The sequence below is a fragment of the Artibeus jamaicensis genome, unplaced genomic scaffold (genome assembly GCF_021234435.1).
Source record: "Artibeus jamaicensis isolate MK-2021 breed Jamaican fruit bat unplaced genomic scaffold, CSHL_Jam_final contig_685, whole genome shotgun sequence".
NCBI lineage: Eukaryota > Metazoa > Chordata > Mammalia > Chiroptera > Phyllostomidae > Artibeus > Artibeus jamaicensis.
This window is the reverse complement of record NW_026521924.1, coordinates 7,508,075-7,525,780: the sequence shown is the minus strand read 5'-3', so window position 1 is coordinate 7,525,780 and position 17,706 is coordinate 7,508,075. Positions and strand designations below refer to the sequence as shown.

At 38.6% G+C, this 17,706-nt stretch overlaps 1 protein-coding gene and 1 long non-coding RNA gene across 11 annotated transcripts in view; one reads left to right on the top strand and one right to left on the bottom strand.

Moving 5' to 3' along the window:
* Window positions 1–10,485, top strand: part of PLCB4 (phospholipase C beta 4) — a 380,642-nt gene extending 370,157 nt beyond the window's left edge. For 8 of the 9 annotated variants that reach the window (XM_053671143.1, XM_053671141.1, XM_053671142.1 and 5 more), the window contains 4 exons: window positions 3,245–3,302; window positions 3,678–3,764; window positions 6,751–6,787; window positions 8,936–10,485. In XM_053671143.1, the coding sequence (XP_053527118.1) occupies window positions 3,245–3,302; window positions 3,678–3,764; window positions 6,751–6,787; window positions 8,936–9,024 (271 nt within the window). In that variant the 3' untranslated portion in view covers window positions 9,025–10,485. The remainder of the gene's footprint in view (window positions 1–3,244; window positions 3,303–3,677; window positions 3,765–6,750; window positions 6,788–8,935) is intronic. The other variant, XM_053671147.1, reaches the window with a different exon arrangement.
* The window catches only part of LOC128628292 (uncharacterized), a 79,460-nt gene that overhangs the window by 34,699 nt on the left and 27,055 nt on the right, over window positions 1–17,706 (bottom strand). For both annotated transcript variants that reach the window (XR_008392632.1, XR_008392631.1), the window contains exon 3: window positions 2,818–2,923. This is a non-coding gene — a long non-coding RNA (uncharacterized LOC128628292). The remainder of the gene's footprint in view (window positions 1–2,817; window positions 2,924–17,706) is intronic.

The window sequence follows — 17,706 nt, the reverse complement described above, 5'->3', positions numbered from 1 at the left end:
CCAAGTGTGTCTTGGCTCATGCTTCATTTTATTTTGCTTCACAGATGTCACATGCTTTAGAAATTGAAGACAAGACCCTCCACCAAAAAAGATTACCACTCGCTTTACTGTGATGCCTGCTTTATTGCTGTGGTGTGGAACCAAAGCCACACACTGGTAGTGTGCCTGTAGACATGCGACCCAGACAGGGAACTAATAGCACTGGAACCCAGTTCTTAAATTATCATAGATTCTGAGTTACTGGTAACCTAATTAGCAAAGTTCTTTATTTAATCTTCTAACTTTGACTTATATACTTATTTATCATAACTATATGTCTGGGTGGTTCTAAAACACATGCAAATGGCTGGTCTTTTTAGAAAGCAGTTTTTCTGTGCTTATTCTATGCAGTTTTCCAAATGCTTACCTTCTATATGTCTTTCTTAGCTCTCTGATTATACATTTTTAATTTTAATTATTAATATTTCTATAAAGACACATCAGAAACAATAAAAAATGTATCATCAGGAAGCTAAGAGACATATAGAAGGTGAAAAGCACTTTTATTCTTGGGTCAAACAAGACAGTTCAACAGAAATTACACAGTATTTATAACTGACTGACAATGCAAGCACGATTTATTAATGTGTAGAAAGTAGCTAAAGTGCACAGCAAAAGAAACCATCACCAGCACGAAGCAACCTACAGAATGGAAGAAAATATGTGTAAACTATCTATCAGGTAATGAGTTATTATCCAAAAATGTAAGGAACTCACAGAAATCAGTAACAAAAGAAATCAATAATTCAATTTAAAAACAGAGGGCCTAAAGAGACATTTTTTCCAAGAGCGATATACAAATAGTAAATGGGTACATGAGAGTGTGCTCAGAATCACTAATCACCAGAAAAATGCAAATCAAAACCGCAGTGAGACATCACCTCGCATTTGTTAGAACGGCTATCATCAATAAATCAACAAGTGTTGGCAAACAAATGGAGAAAAGGGAACTCTGTGCACTGTTGGTGGGAATATCAATGTACAGCCAGCCACTGTGGAAAAGAATATGGAGGTTCCTCAAAAAAATTAAAAATAGGCTTGGCCTGTGCAACTGGGTTGTTTGGAGCGTTGTCTGGTAACCAAAAGGTTGCAGGTTCCATTCTCATTCCCAGCGCATACAATCCCCAGTCTTGGTGCAGGTGGGAGGCAAGCAATGGATGCTTCTCTCTCGCATCAATGTTTTTCTCTCTCTCTTCCTCTCTCCCTTTCCCTCTGTCTAAAAGCAATGAAAAAATGTCCTCAGGTGAGGATAAAAAATAGATAAAAATAGAACTCCCATATGGTCCAGCAGCTCCATTTAAGGGTATATATCCAAAGGAAATGAAATCACTCTCTGGAAGGAGATATCTGCATCCTTATGTTCTTTACAGCATTATTCTCAATAACCAAGACAGGGAAACAACCAAAGTGTCCATCAGTGGATCAGTGGGCCAAATTTTATAATTTAGCCATTAAAAAGAGATGGCAGTGCTGAAAATTTGCAGCAACATGGGTGGACCTCGATGACGTCATGCTAGGTGAAATTAGAGAAAGACAGATATTCCATAATCTATTTATAAGTGGAATCTAAAAAATGTCAAAGTCATAGAAACAGTAGAATGGTAGTTACTGAGGCAGAAGGTGGTAGGATGAGGAGATGTTAGCTAAACAGTAAAAACTGCCAGTTATAAGTTGAATAAGTTCTGGGGAGCTCTATACAGCATGGTGACTATATTGAACAATACTGTATTATGTACTTGAAAGTTACTAAGAGAGTAGATCTTAAATGTTCTCAACACAACAAAAAAAGGTAGTTAAAATGATATTTAAAGCGAAAATTATAGCCTAGATGTACACATTTTAAAAAAGAAATGAATATTAATGAGCCAAACACTCAACGAGGTTATAAAATTAGAAAAGCAGACTGAATGCAAACAACTCAGATGGGAAGAAATAATAAATAAATAAATAGAGAGTATTAAAATAGAAAATGAAAGGCAATAGATAGTATCAGCAAAAACAGAAGGTTATTATTTGAAAAAATAATTAAACCTCCCGCAAGATTGACGAAGGAGAGAGCAAACACAGATCGGTAATATTATAATGAAAAGGGTAAATACTACTACCAATTAATTTGAAAATAGATGAACTGGACAATTTTTTGAAAAAAATAAAAATATCAAAACTGACTAGAAAAGGAGAAAACCTGAATAGACCTGTAACTATTTCAGAAATCCAATCAGTTGCAGGTTGGTTCAGGCCTGAAAGACACTCCACCTCACCTGTAAACAGAGAAGTGCAAGGTAAAGTAGCAGCATGATGCCATTTCACAGCAGCGACACACTGACAGAAAAGTCTATGTCTGATGGTACCTGCAGTGGGCAAAGACATGGTGGAGATTAGCACCCAGACACTGTGGGTGGAAGTGCAATTTGGGACCATTGCTTTAGAGCAAGGATGAAGTTACTCATTTCCTACCAACCTGCAAGTCTTGGGTATCTGCCCTAGAGAAGCCTTTTCCTCGATGCACAAGAAGATATGCCCTTACACTTTGTTCACTCATTTAGGCAACACACACTTAGTGTGCCAAGCATCACAGGTCCTATACACCAGATCGTTGCTGCATTGTTCAAAAATAACCTACTTTGTATTAAAGGCAAAGAGAAATATTGTAGTCTGTTCATAAATGGAAAATATTCACATAGCAGATGAAAATAAGGGACGAGTTTGAAACAGGTATATATAAAACACGAGGCTGTCTAAGTGATGAGGTACAGAAAGAAAAAACAAATGTATTACCATTTAGGTAAATGTGGAAAACGCAAAACAGAATGCACCAGCACAGCAACATCGCCTGGAAGCTTGTTAGAAATGGCCCATAACACATTCACAGGAGTGGTTATGTCTGGAGAGAGAGAAAGGAGAGAAATGGAATCAGGAAGATATATAAAGGGGGTGTCGGTTACATCTGTCACACTGTTTTCCTTGAAAATATGAGAAAACATGGAAAAACATTAATATTGACTAACCTGGGTGATGGGTACACAGTTGGAGTTTTTTTTTCTTTTTCTCTGTTCATTTCATTTTTCAAAATTCCACAATAAAAATTAGGAAAAGGAGGTGATGATTCTACCCAGATAATTCAATGGAATATGATTCTTTCTTGTTTAACATTATGTTAATTGTATTTGATGTCATAACTATTATTTGTACCTATTACTTTTAGGCGAGTCAGGGAGTTAAACAGCAGCAACACTAAAAAGTTTCTGGAAGAAAGAAAGAGAGTAAGTATTTTTGCTTTAAAATGATAAAAACTCATGCTTAGATATCAGACTTCTAACTAATTGGCTTAATTTGATTTTTCTGTGCATTAAACATCCTGGCTTCTCTGTACCCTGAAAGCTAAAATAATCATTTCCTAAAATCTTTAAGGTAATTATTTAGAGCCATTTTATATAAAAATGCATCACTACAACATCATTTTCTAAGATTTCAGCAGGGAAGATTTTTTCAGTAAAATTGTGGGTCTAAACTTTCCCGATTTTCAGACTGTTTTCTAAAAAGTATCTCTCACTTAAATTGTAAACTTGCTAGTCATCTTTCATTCTTAAGTTTTAAGATTACAGCGCAAAGTTTATCAGAATTTTTTTATTTTGCAGCTTGCAATGAAACAGTCCAAAGAAATGGATCAGTTGAAAAAAGTCCAGCTTGAACACCTAGAATTCCTAGAGAAGCAGAACGAGCAGGTATTTCACCTAAAAAGAGTAAAAAGACATAGGCGGCCACTTTGGAAGTCAAACACCACAAGGCCCACAGAGACCCCACCACTAAAATCCCTGTCTGAGTAGTAGCGTGGGAAGGTGGCTAGGAAAACGGTGCCTTCTACTGTCTTTGCCCCGTGTCATCCAACAAGAGCAGAAAGTATTCTTTTTCGAAGTGAGAGAGGAACGTGACTGTGGGGGTATCGTGGGGGAGGAGAATCAAAAGTCATTATTTGAATAGACTATGGGGATTCTACGAATAACATTGCCAGGAGGAGGACAAAACCAAGGTTACAAATTATTTTCTAATTTTATTTTGAATTTTATAAGTTGCCACCTAGAGGCAGGTGATAGGTTCAAGAGCAAATGAGAGAAACTACCTATTGTCAGCCACAACCAAAAAATGAAGTTACAAGCCTTCTTAGAGCTTACAAGTGGGACCAAAAGGCCTGAGCCGCCATAACTCTGCAAACCACTTGCCATCGTGAGTGGGCACCACACTGCCGGTGCTTTTCCGGCAAGGCAGAATACCGGACGGAGAAGTTCACACACATAAAAAGTTATCCGAAATCCCGCGGTTTGGGTAGGCCCTCAGGCATGTGCTAGCCCTGAGATAAATGTACGTTTACTTTAAGCATAGCACAGAGGGGTTCCATCCCAATGGGCTGCAGCCCATCAGCTGTCTAGTCTCAGTTCAGTTTGATGGAAATACCTGTAGCTTCTGTGGCAAAATGACCCTCCATGGCAGTTTCAGTTTCAGTGTGTCTCAGTTCAGACTTTACTGTTCAGGTGTAGCTGGTTTGGAAGTTTTTATTTGTAGATAATTTACTTCTGTCAAAAACTATAAAGAAGTTTTTATGAAATTACTTTCACTACCTTGCTCTTAACTGTTTCCTCCCATTTTTGAAGTGACCCCATTTAAGGTACATTTTTTCAGAGTAAATGGCCCCTGTTAACGAACACTTAAGCAGGAATTGTGTTAAAAGGTACTTTTAAGAAAGTAAAATAAGACCATTAATTTTTTTTTGTATTGCAGTTGGGTAACAAAGAAATCTTTCTTCTGGTTTCACATTCTTTACTTTTTGGGGGCAGGAGGTTTATTCATGAACATACTTCTGAGCTGTGTTTCATGTTTCCTTTGAGCTAAATGCTCCTATTCAGGAACAGACCACAGGGCCTCAAAAGGGACAACAAATGTTTATTGTCCCGTGGGTCCAAGTCACTTGACCAACTCATAGATATATCCCGTTCTGGTACAAATTACCTAGTTTATGTTTTTTTCTCTTAAAGCACTCCTCAGAAAATTTTCCTTGGGGAGTGGGGAGGAGGGGGATTATGCATAAGGGCAAAGCCACCATCTCCAAAGCATTAGAATCCACGTGAGTAATTCAGGGCTGGTGGGGATCAGGACGCCTTAGAAGAAGGGACAATGACGGTAAGGCACAGTGTGTTTCAGTTAACTAAATTAAGAAACTACTTAGAAATCATTGTGTTGCTTAGCAACAAGTTTGACTAAAGAATGGAAATGTGCTAAAAATTACCCATCACTACAATAGTGGTGATTTTCAGGGCTAGGTAATACACTTAGCAAGTGTTTCTAGTTTGGGAGCTAAAGTACATTAAAAAAAAACTTTGAGCTTTTCTTCTAATACCTGGATAATTCAAACCACACCAGAGTTCTGGCATTAAAATATTGAATTAGTAGTAGCTGTATTGATCGCATCATATTGAGAGCATAGTGGCTTTTTCCAAAGATTCTTATAATGTCTTTTAATATGTCATAAGTAATGTCTACCACCCACAACTGACGCTTTGAGTCACAGAAGCTTAGGAAAGCACAGAACAAGGGGAGGCTTAAGGTTTTGTGGAGTTTTAATTAAATTTAATGAAAAGAAATTTGAGATATATTGATGCTTCTGACACAAGTGGAATTTGGACTTGAATTTTTGTGTTAAGCTTTGCTTTACAAATATGGCCTAGTCCATAACAAATTCAGTCATATCTTTCTAGTGTGTTTCTTGGCCCTCAATTCAGTTACTCAGTGTGCTTCCACATGGTCATGGGCACAGTGCAAGAGGTCCAAACAGTGGGTCAGTTCCTTTCCCTCAGATGAAAAGGTCTGGAACAATGTAGGAGAGCTCCCTTCGTAATCAGTGAAATCTTTCATCAACAGAAAACAGTTTCCTGTCTCCAGACAACCCCAAACGTTTATAATAATCTTCCCAACCATCGTTAAGCCCTAAACCCTTTCTGCTTCTAAGCCAAAGATAAATTCATTTTAACATTCTCGCATGATATCTCCCTTTCAGGTTTCCTGTGACCCTGCTGTTATAAACTCTCCCTGTCCCCCCAAAGCAAAGCATGGGGTGCATTTACTTAATTAGCTAGACCAGCATTGAGGGCAGTAGCAAAAACAACTCAGTTTAATATATTTTGGTCCCGATTCTGGATCCTAGCTCGTGAGTTCTTTGTAAGCCACCTAACAGAAAAGTTAGCCAGCCTCGGTCAGCCAGTTACTCATTTAAAACTCCATGTTTCTGTTTACGTTTTCCCGTAGACCTCCCAGACCCACGGTATCTCATCCCCATTTTAACATGTACCATTTCAAACATTAACAGCCTCGCTACTCTCATGCCCAAGTTTTAAGGATCAGTTTTTTCATGAATCTTATCATTCAGTAAGGAGAAGTGAGGGATCTTGCTTCAGGGAGGGTTCCCTGCTCACCACCACAGAAGGTGTTAGGTGCAGGCCGGGTTAACAGGCATTGGTTGTTTGTTTTGTTCTTTTTTTCTGTTGAGATCAACTTGGGGAAAGTTTGTCACTGATGGTTGTATACATGTTTTATTCTTAGCTTTTTGCTTTTCTGTATATGGTTTTTGCATTCATTTCTCAAATTCACCTCAGTACTCATTTATTTTCTTTGTTTTATATGTATGACTCAATTTTGACATTACTATTTTTGTACAAACAGCTTTTGAAATCCTGTCACGCAGTGTCCCAAACTCAAGGTAGGACCAAAACTCTGATAAGCAAGACATTGCTTTCCTTCTCAACCACCTCAGTGTTCTCGGGGTAGTGTAAACATTTGTGATTCACATCTGGTCATAAACGAATTACTGTCTCAAGGGTTTGGATTTAAAAGCTTGATTATTTCATGCTTGGGTTTCTGATGTCATATTCCAACTGAAATGGCCAAAATCTTTAAATAATTATTTCTGATAGAGTTTTAGCAGCATTTCCAAATGCAGACCTGGGAGCTCTAGTCAGGCTAGGGAAGACACACTCTGACATTGAGAACGATGATGGAATGCTGTCATTTGGACCTACCGTGGCTAAGTCTGGGTCAGAGTCGGATCCTTCACACACAGACACATGACTGCAGGGGATTTTTAATGTGCCCCACTGAAAGTTCGTTGGTGGTTTTTAATCACAGACAGTTTATGGTCTGTGTGCAGGAAGATCGTATAATATAATGTCATTCTTCAATGACTTTTGTTATACTTTCTGCTAGATCCAGTCTGTGAAGGACTGTAATCACCCTTCATAAGTAAGGTGACCGTATAATTTATAGTTTGAGAGCAAAAGGGGGTGCTGTTCAGAATGGCCAGGACTATAGGCATAAGCTGGAATTGTCCTTGGCCGCTGGGAATAAATGGTCACCTGCTCTTGGAATGATCTTTTAATGTCATATGGTTCTTCCTTCTCAACTGTGTTCAATTTATCTTTAAATGCTAAAGAGAGATGCATAGGGAATCTTTATTACTATTTACTGAACATAAAATATATTTAAATTTTACTACGGTTAATGTTTCACTGTCATCTTTTATGACTACCGTTTGTCATAGTTTCATGTTTGTATATTTTTCTTTATTTTTTTCATTTCTCTATTAGAGTAGTATTATACTTCAGCCATAAAAATATCTGGGTAGAGGAAACCATCTATCCCAAATGTAAGCAGAGAGCTATAACTCTTTGGTATTATTATATCCATCCTCAACAAAGTGAAATTTAAATCCACAATCTAAAAATAAAAATAAGAAAATCACTGTATGGTCCATGGGTTAAACTAACTTGTAATAGGACTTCGTTTGGGATATTTACATGTTCCTAGTATGATCCATAGAGTTAACCAAACACTCCTGCTGACTTTCCATTTAGCTGTAATAGCTAAGTAGACATGAATATTAACACCAAGAACTTCGGATACTCCTCTGAGTTCTATTTTTATATATCTATGATTCCATTCTTAAGTCTTTTATTTCAAAGTGGGGTGTCACTAAAAGAGGAGAGGGGTACTTTATTCCTCCAAAAGATATAGGCATTGGGTTGGGCAAAAGTGTCCAGATGGAAAGTAAAAGTTGAAATGAACCAATTGTTTTTCCCCATACTGCCAAGCAATTGTTGGTCACCAGAGCCTGGCCCACAACTGCCTTCTTTCTACCTCCCAACCATCTGGTTGTCTTAGTGACAGACTCAATTCATTGAGCTCACTATGGCCTACTTCCTGGGGTATCTGGCAAAAAATTAGTTACCCCAGAGAAATGAAAGCTGTAGGGATAGTGTTTGGACAGTAGAATTCCTGGGTCCCTACTTATTCCTAGAATATTTTATTTGCAAGGTACTCCAGCCAGACCAATGTGATAGCTTCCCTTCTAAACTTCTCCATCAGCTAAATTCCAAAGGATTGACTTTTACTTAAATTTCAGGCTATTTGGTGAATAAATTGTGCATATGCAGTACTTATTCTAAAAGGGATCAAATAATCTACACACAGTCCAGGTAACATGTCAATCTCTAGAAACTAAATCAAGCAAACATTTTGACGTGACAGCCTAAATATCAAGTCACCAGCTCAGCTTCTTTTCAAATGGTTTTTGCAGCACTGTGTAGGCCATTTTTCTCAAACTTTAATATAAAAATGTCCTAAGAAACATATTAAGATGCAGATTCTGACTCAGTCAGTCTGGGGTAAAAATCCCTGATTCTGCCTTCCTCACAAGATCTCGGGTGAAGCTGATTCTACTGGGACAGGGACCACTCCTTGAATAGCAAGGACATAGTGACAGCATCAAATTGACAGGAAAAGAGAGGCCAGGGATGCTACATGCCTTCAAGAGAGGGTTTCAACACGTAAGGCCATGTTTCTGATATTACAGGCGAAGGAGATGCAGCAGATGGTGAAATTGGAAGCCGAGATGGACCGCAGACCAGCAACAGTAGTATGAAACTCCAGAACACAAACTGAGGCAGCAAAACCACACAGCATCAAAAGCTCACTCCCAAACTTCTGAACACAGAGTCCGTGGAAGAAAGTCGTGTCTTTTGTGTTTGTCTCCTTTCTGTATAGACAAGGTGTTACCCCAAACCACAGACTAACATGCTTCTACTTCACGTATTGAATTTTCTTGGCCAGCCAAAAGTAACTACAAATTCACAAAAATTACCATTCCAGTAAGGCAGAGTGTAACCATTGATAATACAACTTAAACATGTTTGCTATAAAATACCATCACAAGTCAATGAGCTTGGTGTTAACAACTCTGCTTCGTGATGCATTAGGACATGTTTGAGCTGCAGCAAAAATAGTGCATTAGCAATTTAACAAGTGCATGCACTAGGAAAAAATTCTCTGTCGGCAAATTCATCAGCAGAAGTGGTGATTGGCTAGACAAATAATTCTGCGGAATTTTCCTACATCTAAGTTACCTCATCAGTAAGTGCCATGTCTCTACTATGCCATAGAAGCTAACTTCCTGTAAAAGTTGTGGAAATTATTAGAACAATCGAAAACTAGAACAGTGTACCTGTGCCAAAACTCATCAGTGCTCACAGGAGAACTCTGTTAGGCACATGTAAGAAAGTTTACATCTGACATTGCTTTCTAGGAATTGCTTCAGCCAATTCCAGATATTATAATTCACCATTATACCTTCAAGATTGTGAAGTGGTATTGGCAAACGTTTGTAAATGTGACCATGTATAAAGTATTTATACTCCTAATTCGCACTGTTATAGAGCAAAATCATCTAAGTATTGCCACGTGACAAGATTAGTAAACAGGAATACTAGAACTATGTTTGCATGATACACACGCACCAATTAAGACTAATCCATACAGACACAGTTAACCTAATGCCAAATCAATACTGGTTAAATAAACGTATGGCACAGAATATAATTTGACTGTCAAGACTTTTAGCATAACAAAAAAAGTCTATATTATATATATGTGTATATGAATTATGTGGGCATTCTTGATACTTCAACTTCTAGTTTCAGAAAAAATACATAACTAATTTAATTTTACACAAAAATATTTATGCAGATTTTCAGACTTTCATATCAGGAAATAACCTTTTTATGTATGTTAAAATATGAAAACAATTTGCTACAGTGTTAATCTGCATGGTCTGTAAGCCTGCGGTAGTGAACGGTGTTGCAGACAGCGCATGAAAACCTGGTCCACGGGAACTGAGCCGGCCACCAAAGCTGAGAGGAGCGCATGGAACACCTGCAGTCTGGAAGCAATCAGATCACTGATTCTAGGACACAAACACCAACTGAACTGTTGTATATGCTTGTACAAACTGATTCTGTGTGTTCCTCTGAACAAAACAGAGAAAATTATGTTACCATCAATAATGAAATGAAACTTCCAACTTCTTTAATAAAAAGTGAAAACACGTAACACCTGTCAGAGTGTTTGCTCCCCAGGATGTGCTCCAGTAAACTTTTTGCCTTTTTCATAAATGACAGGGATCATCACTTCATTGCTGTCACAAGGGGCTTATCCATGCCCCCCAAAAGCTTTCCCCCATATGACACAAAATAGGCTAATCTGGTTGACTTCTAAATGTAAAAAAAGTACTTGTTTTTATTTTTATCCTATTTACGAATTGAATTGGCTCCCAGGAGATTTCTCTAGCTCCAGATGTCCTTGTCTGTAAGACAATGGAGTTAGGCTACTATCTTCCAGCACTAGCATCTCATGAAAATGATGGTTATTAAAGTAGCACTGTGTTTGGGTCACCAACCTTCAAAGATTCCAAATGCCTCCTCTTCATCAAATTCAGTGGCTTCTTCCCGAAGCTCCAGTGAACTCACCTCTCTGTGTAACTAACACCTGACTGAATCTATCACTTGCCTCCTCTTTTCTCTGCTTCTGAAAGTTACTCCTTGTTTTCCTAGTTTTCTCATTATTTCTTCTTTGGAGTTTCACCCTCCTGTACTATCATAAATATTTCTATTTTAGTGCTATGCCCAGAGCCAATTTTTTTCTTTACCTCAGATTACTTTTAGTATTTACACACCTTACCTCCCCCAAAATATGTCATTGTAATAAGATTAAAATGTACAACAAAAAAAATCTTCTATTTTCCATTACAAATTTATATTGTACTCAAGTCTTGTATTCTCACTTATTGAGAAGGATAAAAATCTTGCCAATTCAAAGTAACTCGGTCTCTTCCAGCTTAAAAAACACTTTATTTCACAGGCATATTCAGTTACTTCAAAGTCAAATCCCCTGTTAGAGTTCCCTCCCCTTTCAGGTTTTGCTACTTTCTTCTGAAGACATCTGGGTGAAAAGGGAAGCTGGCTAGTCCTCCTGGCAGTGGGAGAGGCATCTGGTATCCCCACAGTTGGATGGTTCTAAGTGCCCTGTACTGTAAAGTGGGCACTTCCATCCCAGTGTCTCAAGGTTCCTGTTCACCCCAGGCCCAGTTTATGCCGGCCTTCCTCTGGGAATGCAGGAATCTCTGGATCTGTGTGGGCCATAAGGCAAACAGGGGTAGTAGCTCAGATTCAATTTTAAATAGTCATATCTCAGGACTTCTGGCTTCAAAACTCCTCAAACCCTGTACTTATTACATTTGGGTGAGGAAAAAAATGTTTCCCATCCAAACTGCACTTGCTCACCACTTGGCACCCCTCTCTTGTGAAGAAACAGAGGTTCACTTGTCAGTCTCAGGGTAGCTCTGAACAGTTTGGTACTCATTGGTTTCTGGTTTCGACACTCATCACAAGTTCCAGAATGAATAACGATGAGGTACCACTGTGCTTCCTGTGGCCATTTGTCAGCTGCTAACGCCATGTTCCAAAGCCACGAAGGTTTCTCCAGGAGGCTTGAAGTTTTCTAGAGCTGTGTCCCAAGGAGCAAGAAGCAAGCTTGCTTTGTGCTGGGACCCAAACCTACTTGGGTTTCTACTACATCTTGCTTCTCCAGCTCCCAGGATTTCGTATCTAATTTGGGAGTCAGAGTACTTGAACCTCAATTCTTATCTTTCTCATTCTTCTCAGCCCAGAAATGGTGTTCAGTTGTCCATTCATGACTGATTAGAATGCCCATTCAGGCCTGCAATTCTCCGTCCTCACGTAGATTGTTCTTCCCCTTTGGGGGAGAAAAAAAGGCTTCATGGGGACAAAAAAATTGCCAAATAGGGAAACCCATTGGGAAGACTAGGAAGTACCTTATTTAATCAACGCTAAGACCGCTAATTATAATATGCATATACCACAAAAAATAACTCATGCTCCCAATTAAAATATGACTCACCATCTAGTGATTATAAGACACATCTCAATTTCAGAGATTAGAATGTGAAAAATGTGTATGGCTTAGAATCCATGAAATATATAGTATTTCAAAAATAATATACAAGCTCCTCAACCCCCCAAGACTAGCAGGGGGAGAGGGGGCAAGTTTTAAGGACAGGGTACAGGATAAACATCAGAAAACCTAAACTAAAGAGGCAATTCTGCAATTGGGTTTTAAATTTTGTAGTGAGCTTCCTGGAAAGCAATTTAAAAAGGAAAAGAAATCTATCATTTATCATCTACTCAAAGAATCTTCTCTATGTTTATTTTCCTTTAATTATTTCATTCAGTAACATGGATTCAATTCCTACTTCTCTGTATATAAAAGTTTCAAATCCATCACTTCAGCCTTGACCTTACTTCTCCAAAGCAATGGATCTTCCTCTCAGATTTTTCAAGTTACTCAGTGGGTCCACATGCCCATTGTACGTGATTAATCGAACATACAGACCCTTCATCTGCCCTCCCTGTTTATTTTAATGATCCTTAACAGTACTAAACATTGGGGGCATCTTGTATCTGCTATACCTCAGTTGCTCCCATACCCCATTGCTGATAAAACCTATGAATTCGACCTTGTCCTAGAAGCTCCCCTCTCCTCCTTTACAAATGGTCTCATCCCTCAACACCCAGAATTTTTTGTGACTTCCTATTGAATTGTTTGACCTTAGAATCATTTCTACATATAGATCAATCTCTCCAAATGACAGTTCTGATAATATTACCATTCTGCTCATAAATGCTGAATTCTTATCCACTACCTAATGTTGAAATTACTGATACAGGCATTCATTTTCGGCCCCAACCTGCCTGCTTACCTAGCCGATCTCAATATGTCACTATTCTGTGTTCACACACACAATGCACACATCATTTCTAGCCATATCACATAATACTGATCTATCAGTCCTTAAAAGCAGCCTCCAAAATTGCCACCTTCAAAGGTTCCCTCATTTCTCCAAGCAAGAAACCTGAATTTATCCATTTATACTTTAAAAGCTATTTAAGCATATGACTTTTTCACCAGCCCAAACTGATTTCGGCCTTTGTTCATTTGCTTTGCCAAGAACATACAATAAATAATAATCAAATAACTTTAAATTATTTTCCGTGGGGTAGAATGAAGGATCTGTAAATAGGTGATCTTTTCGACACTCAGTGACTTTGAAAACCTGAATGAAAGGCTAAAATAAGCCTTCTCGAGATTTTTCAATTTCAAAAAAAACTATTTCCCATTCTTATTGTTAGCGTCCTTTCTAAACAGTATGATTATCGCAATGGCCAGCAAGCACTTAACGATGTGGACCCATCAACAGTAAGTGTCTGGTTATGGAGAGCGATGAGGGAATCTCCTGTGTTGTTTTAGTGTTGAGGTCCTCTTATGGATGCCTCATCCCAAGCCCTCAACAGCTTCTCCTTCATCACCACTTCTGTAAATCTATCAGAAGACCACGTGTTCCTGTTTTCCTTTATGCTTGGCATTTAACAGAATACTAAGCACAGACTTTAATAATTTCATCTTTAATGTCATAATAATTCTGGGTAGTGCCTCTGGGATGAATTTTTATGAGCCATCATCTTTAATAATACTTCATGAAAAGTGGTCTGCTTCATAAATTAGAACAATGAAAAATTATGATGGGAGAGAACAGGGGGATGGTTTTAAATAGCGTTATTGCTTTTAGGTTAAAAGAAAAATATGTGGCTACATTCATTTTTATAAATAACATTATTTATACTTATTCACATTACTTTCTTGGAACTCTGGGGCAAGGGACAGTCCCTAAGGTACTTCGGCTTGGAAATTTTTGAAATCCCTTAAAGTTTCTGCCAAGATGGAGGCATAGGTGGAAGCACTGTACTTCTCCCACAACCAAGTTTAGAAACAACAAAGTTTTAGCAACAAAAATGCAGCCAAACCACAGAAAATTGAACTATACAGAAGTCTGACAACAATGAACCCTTCAGCCAAACTGGTAAGAGGGGCAGAGCCAGCAGCAGAGCGGGTCGGGCAGGAAAGAGCCACTGAACCCACCCAGGTGCATGACCCAGGTGCACCAGCAGCTGTGGGCGGATCCCAGGTGTGGAGTATCGGGTGGACCCACTGAGGGCTGACCATGGTCACACATTCGTGCGCAGATAAACTGGTGTAGGAGCAAGCAGTGAGACAGACCTCACAGGCCCCAGTAGCGGGAAGCCTCAGAGGGAACTGCTGTTGTCCCTCTCTGACCCCGCCCCCACATACAGGGTCACAAAACAGCGACCTCGGTGGCCCCGCCCTGGTGAACACCTAAGGCTCTGCTCCTCATACGTAACAGTCATGAACAGACCAAAACATGGCTCAAGAACAACTCAGAGCCCCAGAGCTGATAAATCTAAGTGACAAAGAAATAGCCAAACTTTCAGATGCACAGATCAAAACACTGGTGATCAGGATGCTCACAGAACTGCTTGATTTTAGTCACAAATTAGAGGAATATATGAAGGCTAAACTAATTGAAATTAAGGGAAATGCACAGGAAACCAATAGTAATGGAAAGAAAACTGGGACTCAAATCAAAGGAGTGGACCAGAAGGAAGAAAAAAATGACCAAACAGAAAAATATGAGCAAACAAGAATTCAAAAAAGTGAGGAGAGGCTTAGGAACTTCCAGGACATCTTTAAATGCTCCAACATCCGAATTATAGGGGTACCAGAAGGGGAAGAGGAACAGCCATGAGTGGAAAACTTATTTGAACAAATAATAAAGGAGAACTTCCCCAATCTGGTAAAGGAAATAGACTTCCAGGAAATTCAGGAAGCTCAACGAGTCCCAAAGAACTTGGACCCAAGAAGGAACACACCAAGGCACATCATCATTATATTAGCCAAGATTAAAATGAAGGAGAGAATCCTAGAAGCAGCAAGAGATAAGGGGACAGTCACCTACAAAGGAGTTCCCATCAGACTGTCAGCTGATTTCTCAAAAGAGACCTTACAGGCAAGAAGGGGCTGGAAAGAAGTATTCCAAGTCATGAAATCTAAAGACCTACAACCAAGATTGATCTATCCAGCAAAGCTTTCATTTAAAATGGAAGGGCAGATAAAGTGCTTCTCAGATAATATCAAATTCAAGGAGTTCATCATCGCCAAGTCCTTATTATATTAAATGTTAAAGGGACTTACCTAAGAAAAAGAAGGTAAAAAATATGAACAGTGAAAGGACAGCAAACTCACAGTTATTAACAACCACACCTAAGACAAAAGCAAACTAAGAGGACAGCTAGATCAGGAGTGGAACCATAGAAATGAAGATCACATGGAGGGTTAGCAACAGGGGAGTGGGAGAAGGAGAAGGGGGGAGAAGATACAGAAAATAAGTAGTATAGATGGTAGGTAGAAAATAGATATGGGGGAGGGCAAGAATAGTATGGGAAATATAGAATCTAAAGAACTTGAGACACGTGGTCATAAACTAAAGGGGGGAAGGGTGGGGGAGGGGTGTGCAGAGGGGAATGAAGGGGGGAAATAGAACAACTGTAATGGCATAATCAATAAAATATACATTTAAAAAAAACATAGGCAAAGGACTTGAACAGACACTTCTCCAAGAACAGAGGGCCTGTAGTCATATGAAAGGATATTAAACACCACTAGCGGAGAATGCAAATTATAACCACTAGACACCACCTCACACCATTCAGAATGGTCACAATTAATAAATCAAAACATAGAAAGTCCTGGCAAAGATGTGGTGAACTCTAGTGCACTGTTGGTGGGAATGCAAATTTGTGTACCTCCTGTGGAAAACATATAAAATTTCTTCAAAAATTTTAAAAAAACCTTTCTACCAAGATCAAGTTTGGAAAAATTTTCCGAAGGAAGCCAGTTTATTATTGTATATCCAGTTACTCACACCATGACCAAATAGCTTTAGGCAAATCAGAATGTACCTAAAACATATCAAAGGAAGAAAATAATTGGAAATTTTGTCATTTCTAAACTTTGATATCCTATAATTTGAATGAAAAAGTGTTATGAAGAGTGTTATACTGGTCCATCAAAATACTTACTGTTTACTCTTTTCAAACAATTATATATTTAACTTTCTCAACATTTACGTTTTACATTCTATCTTTTATTTTTCCCTAAGAAAATATGTAAAATGTGTGTTAGAGTGTGTTGCTCATAACACAGCAAATTGAACTCTAGAGCTGTAACACTATAGTATGAATTCTTACATACCTGGACTACCACACAAACACATCTTCAACATGGAATTAACTGTATTCATTAATCATATTTTTATTAGCAGACCACTATTATCTTCTACATTTTCAATTAGTGTTATTCCAGCAATAGGTTTTTCTAAAAATTATCTGTAATTACAGTTTTAGGCCATGTCAGTGTAATAGGTGCATTACATTACTGGTCTCAATATTTTAAGCTTTCCTGTGTCAGTGTCCTTTGAGAGCACCCTTCTGTGCTGACTCAGAGTTGGCCATGTAATTGCTTTGGCCAATGGGATAGCAACAAACTGGATACAAGCAGAGTCACATTTTTTTCTTCCCTTGGATCTCTTCCACCTCCATGAAAACAAATGTATGGGCTGGCATGCTGGTGGATGGGGAGACTTGTGGAGAACTGAGTCATTTCGTTTATCCAACCAGCTGACAGTGATGCATGTGAATACATCTGAGATTAACCCAACATTTCCCAGACCAGTGGGACCATCCAATCAACCTATAAACTTATTAGAAATAGTAAATATATGTGATTTTGAGTCACTAAGTTTTAGGATGGTCTGTTTTGTAGCCACAGCTGTTATGAACAAGCCTTGGGAATATGACGATGATAAAACTGTCATCTCAGAACTCCAGAGATTGCACTTTTTAGAAAGCCACTGGAATCACTGACTTGAGGGGTACATAGCTTCCCACTGAATGACCTCAGGCTACTAAGCTGCCATGTTTGGCCTTCCTCATCTCACTGTGTCCAGGTTCATTTCTTTTGCAATATTCTAATGATCTGTTGCTTCCTCTTAGACTTCTGATGCTTTAAGCTTTGTCATTTGACATATATACACCTCTTTTTCTTTACTTCTTCCTTTCTTTTTCTTAATTTTTTGTCTGTTTTTAAACCTTCTCTTTCTTTTTTTAGGGCTCCCGAGTCAACAAAACTGCATCCTGTGACAGCCTTTCCTGCCGATGTTAACTAGTTGTGTGGGGATGGTTTTGCTTGAGTTCTGGGTCCTAGACTAAAGTTGCCAGAAAGATGGAACTTTAGTTTCATCACATGGTTCAATCACATAAAATAAAGGAAATGGGATTTTTGAAGTTTAGCAGCCTAGTA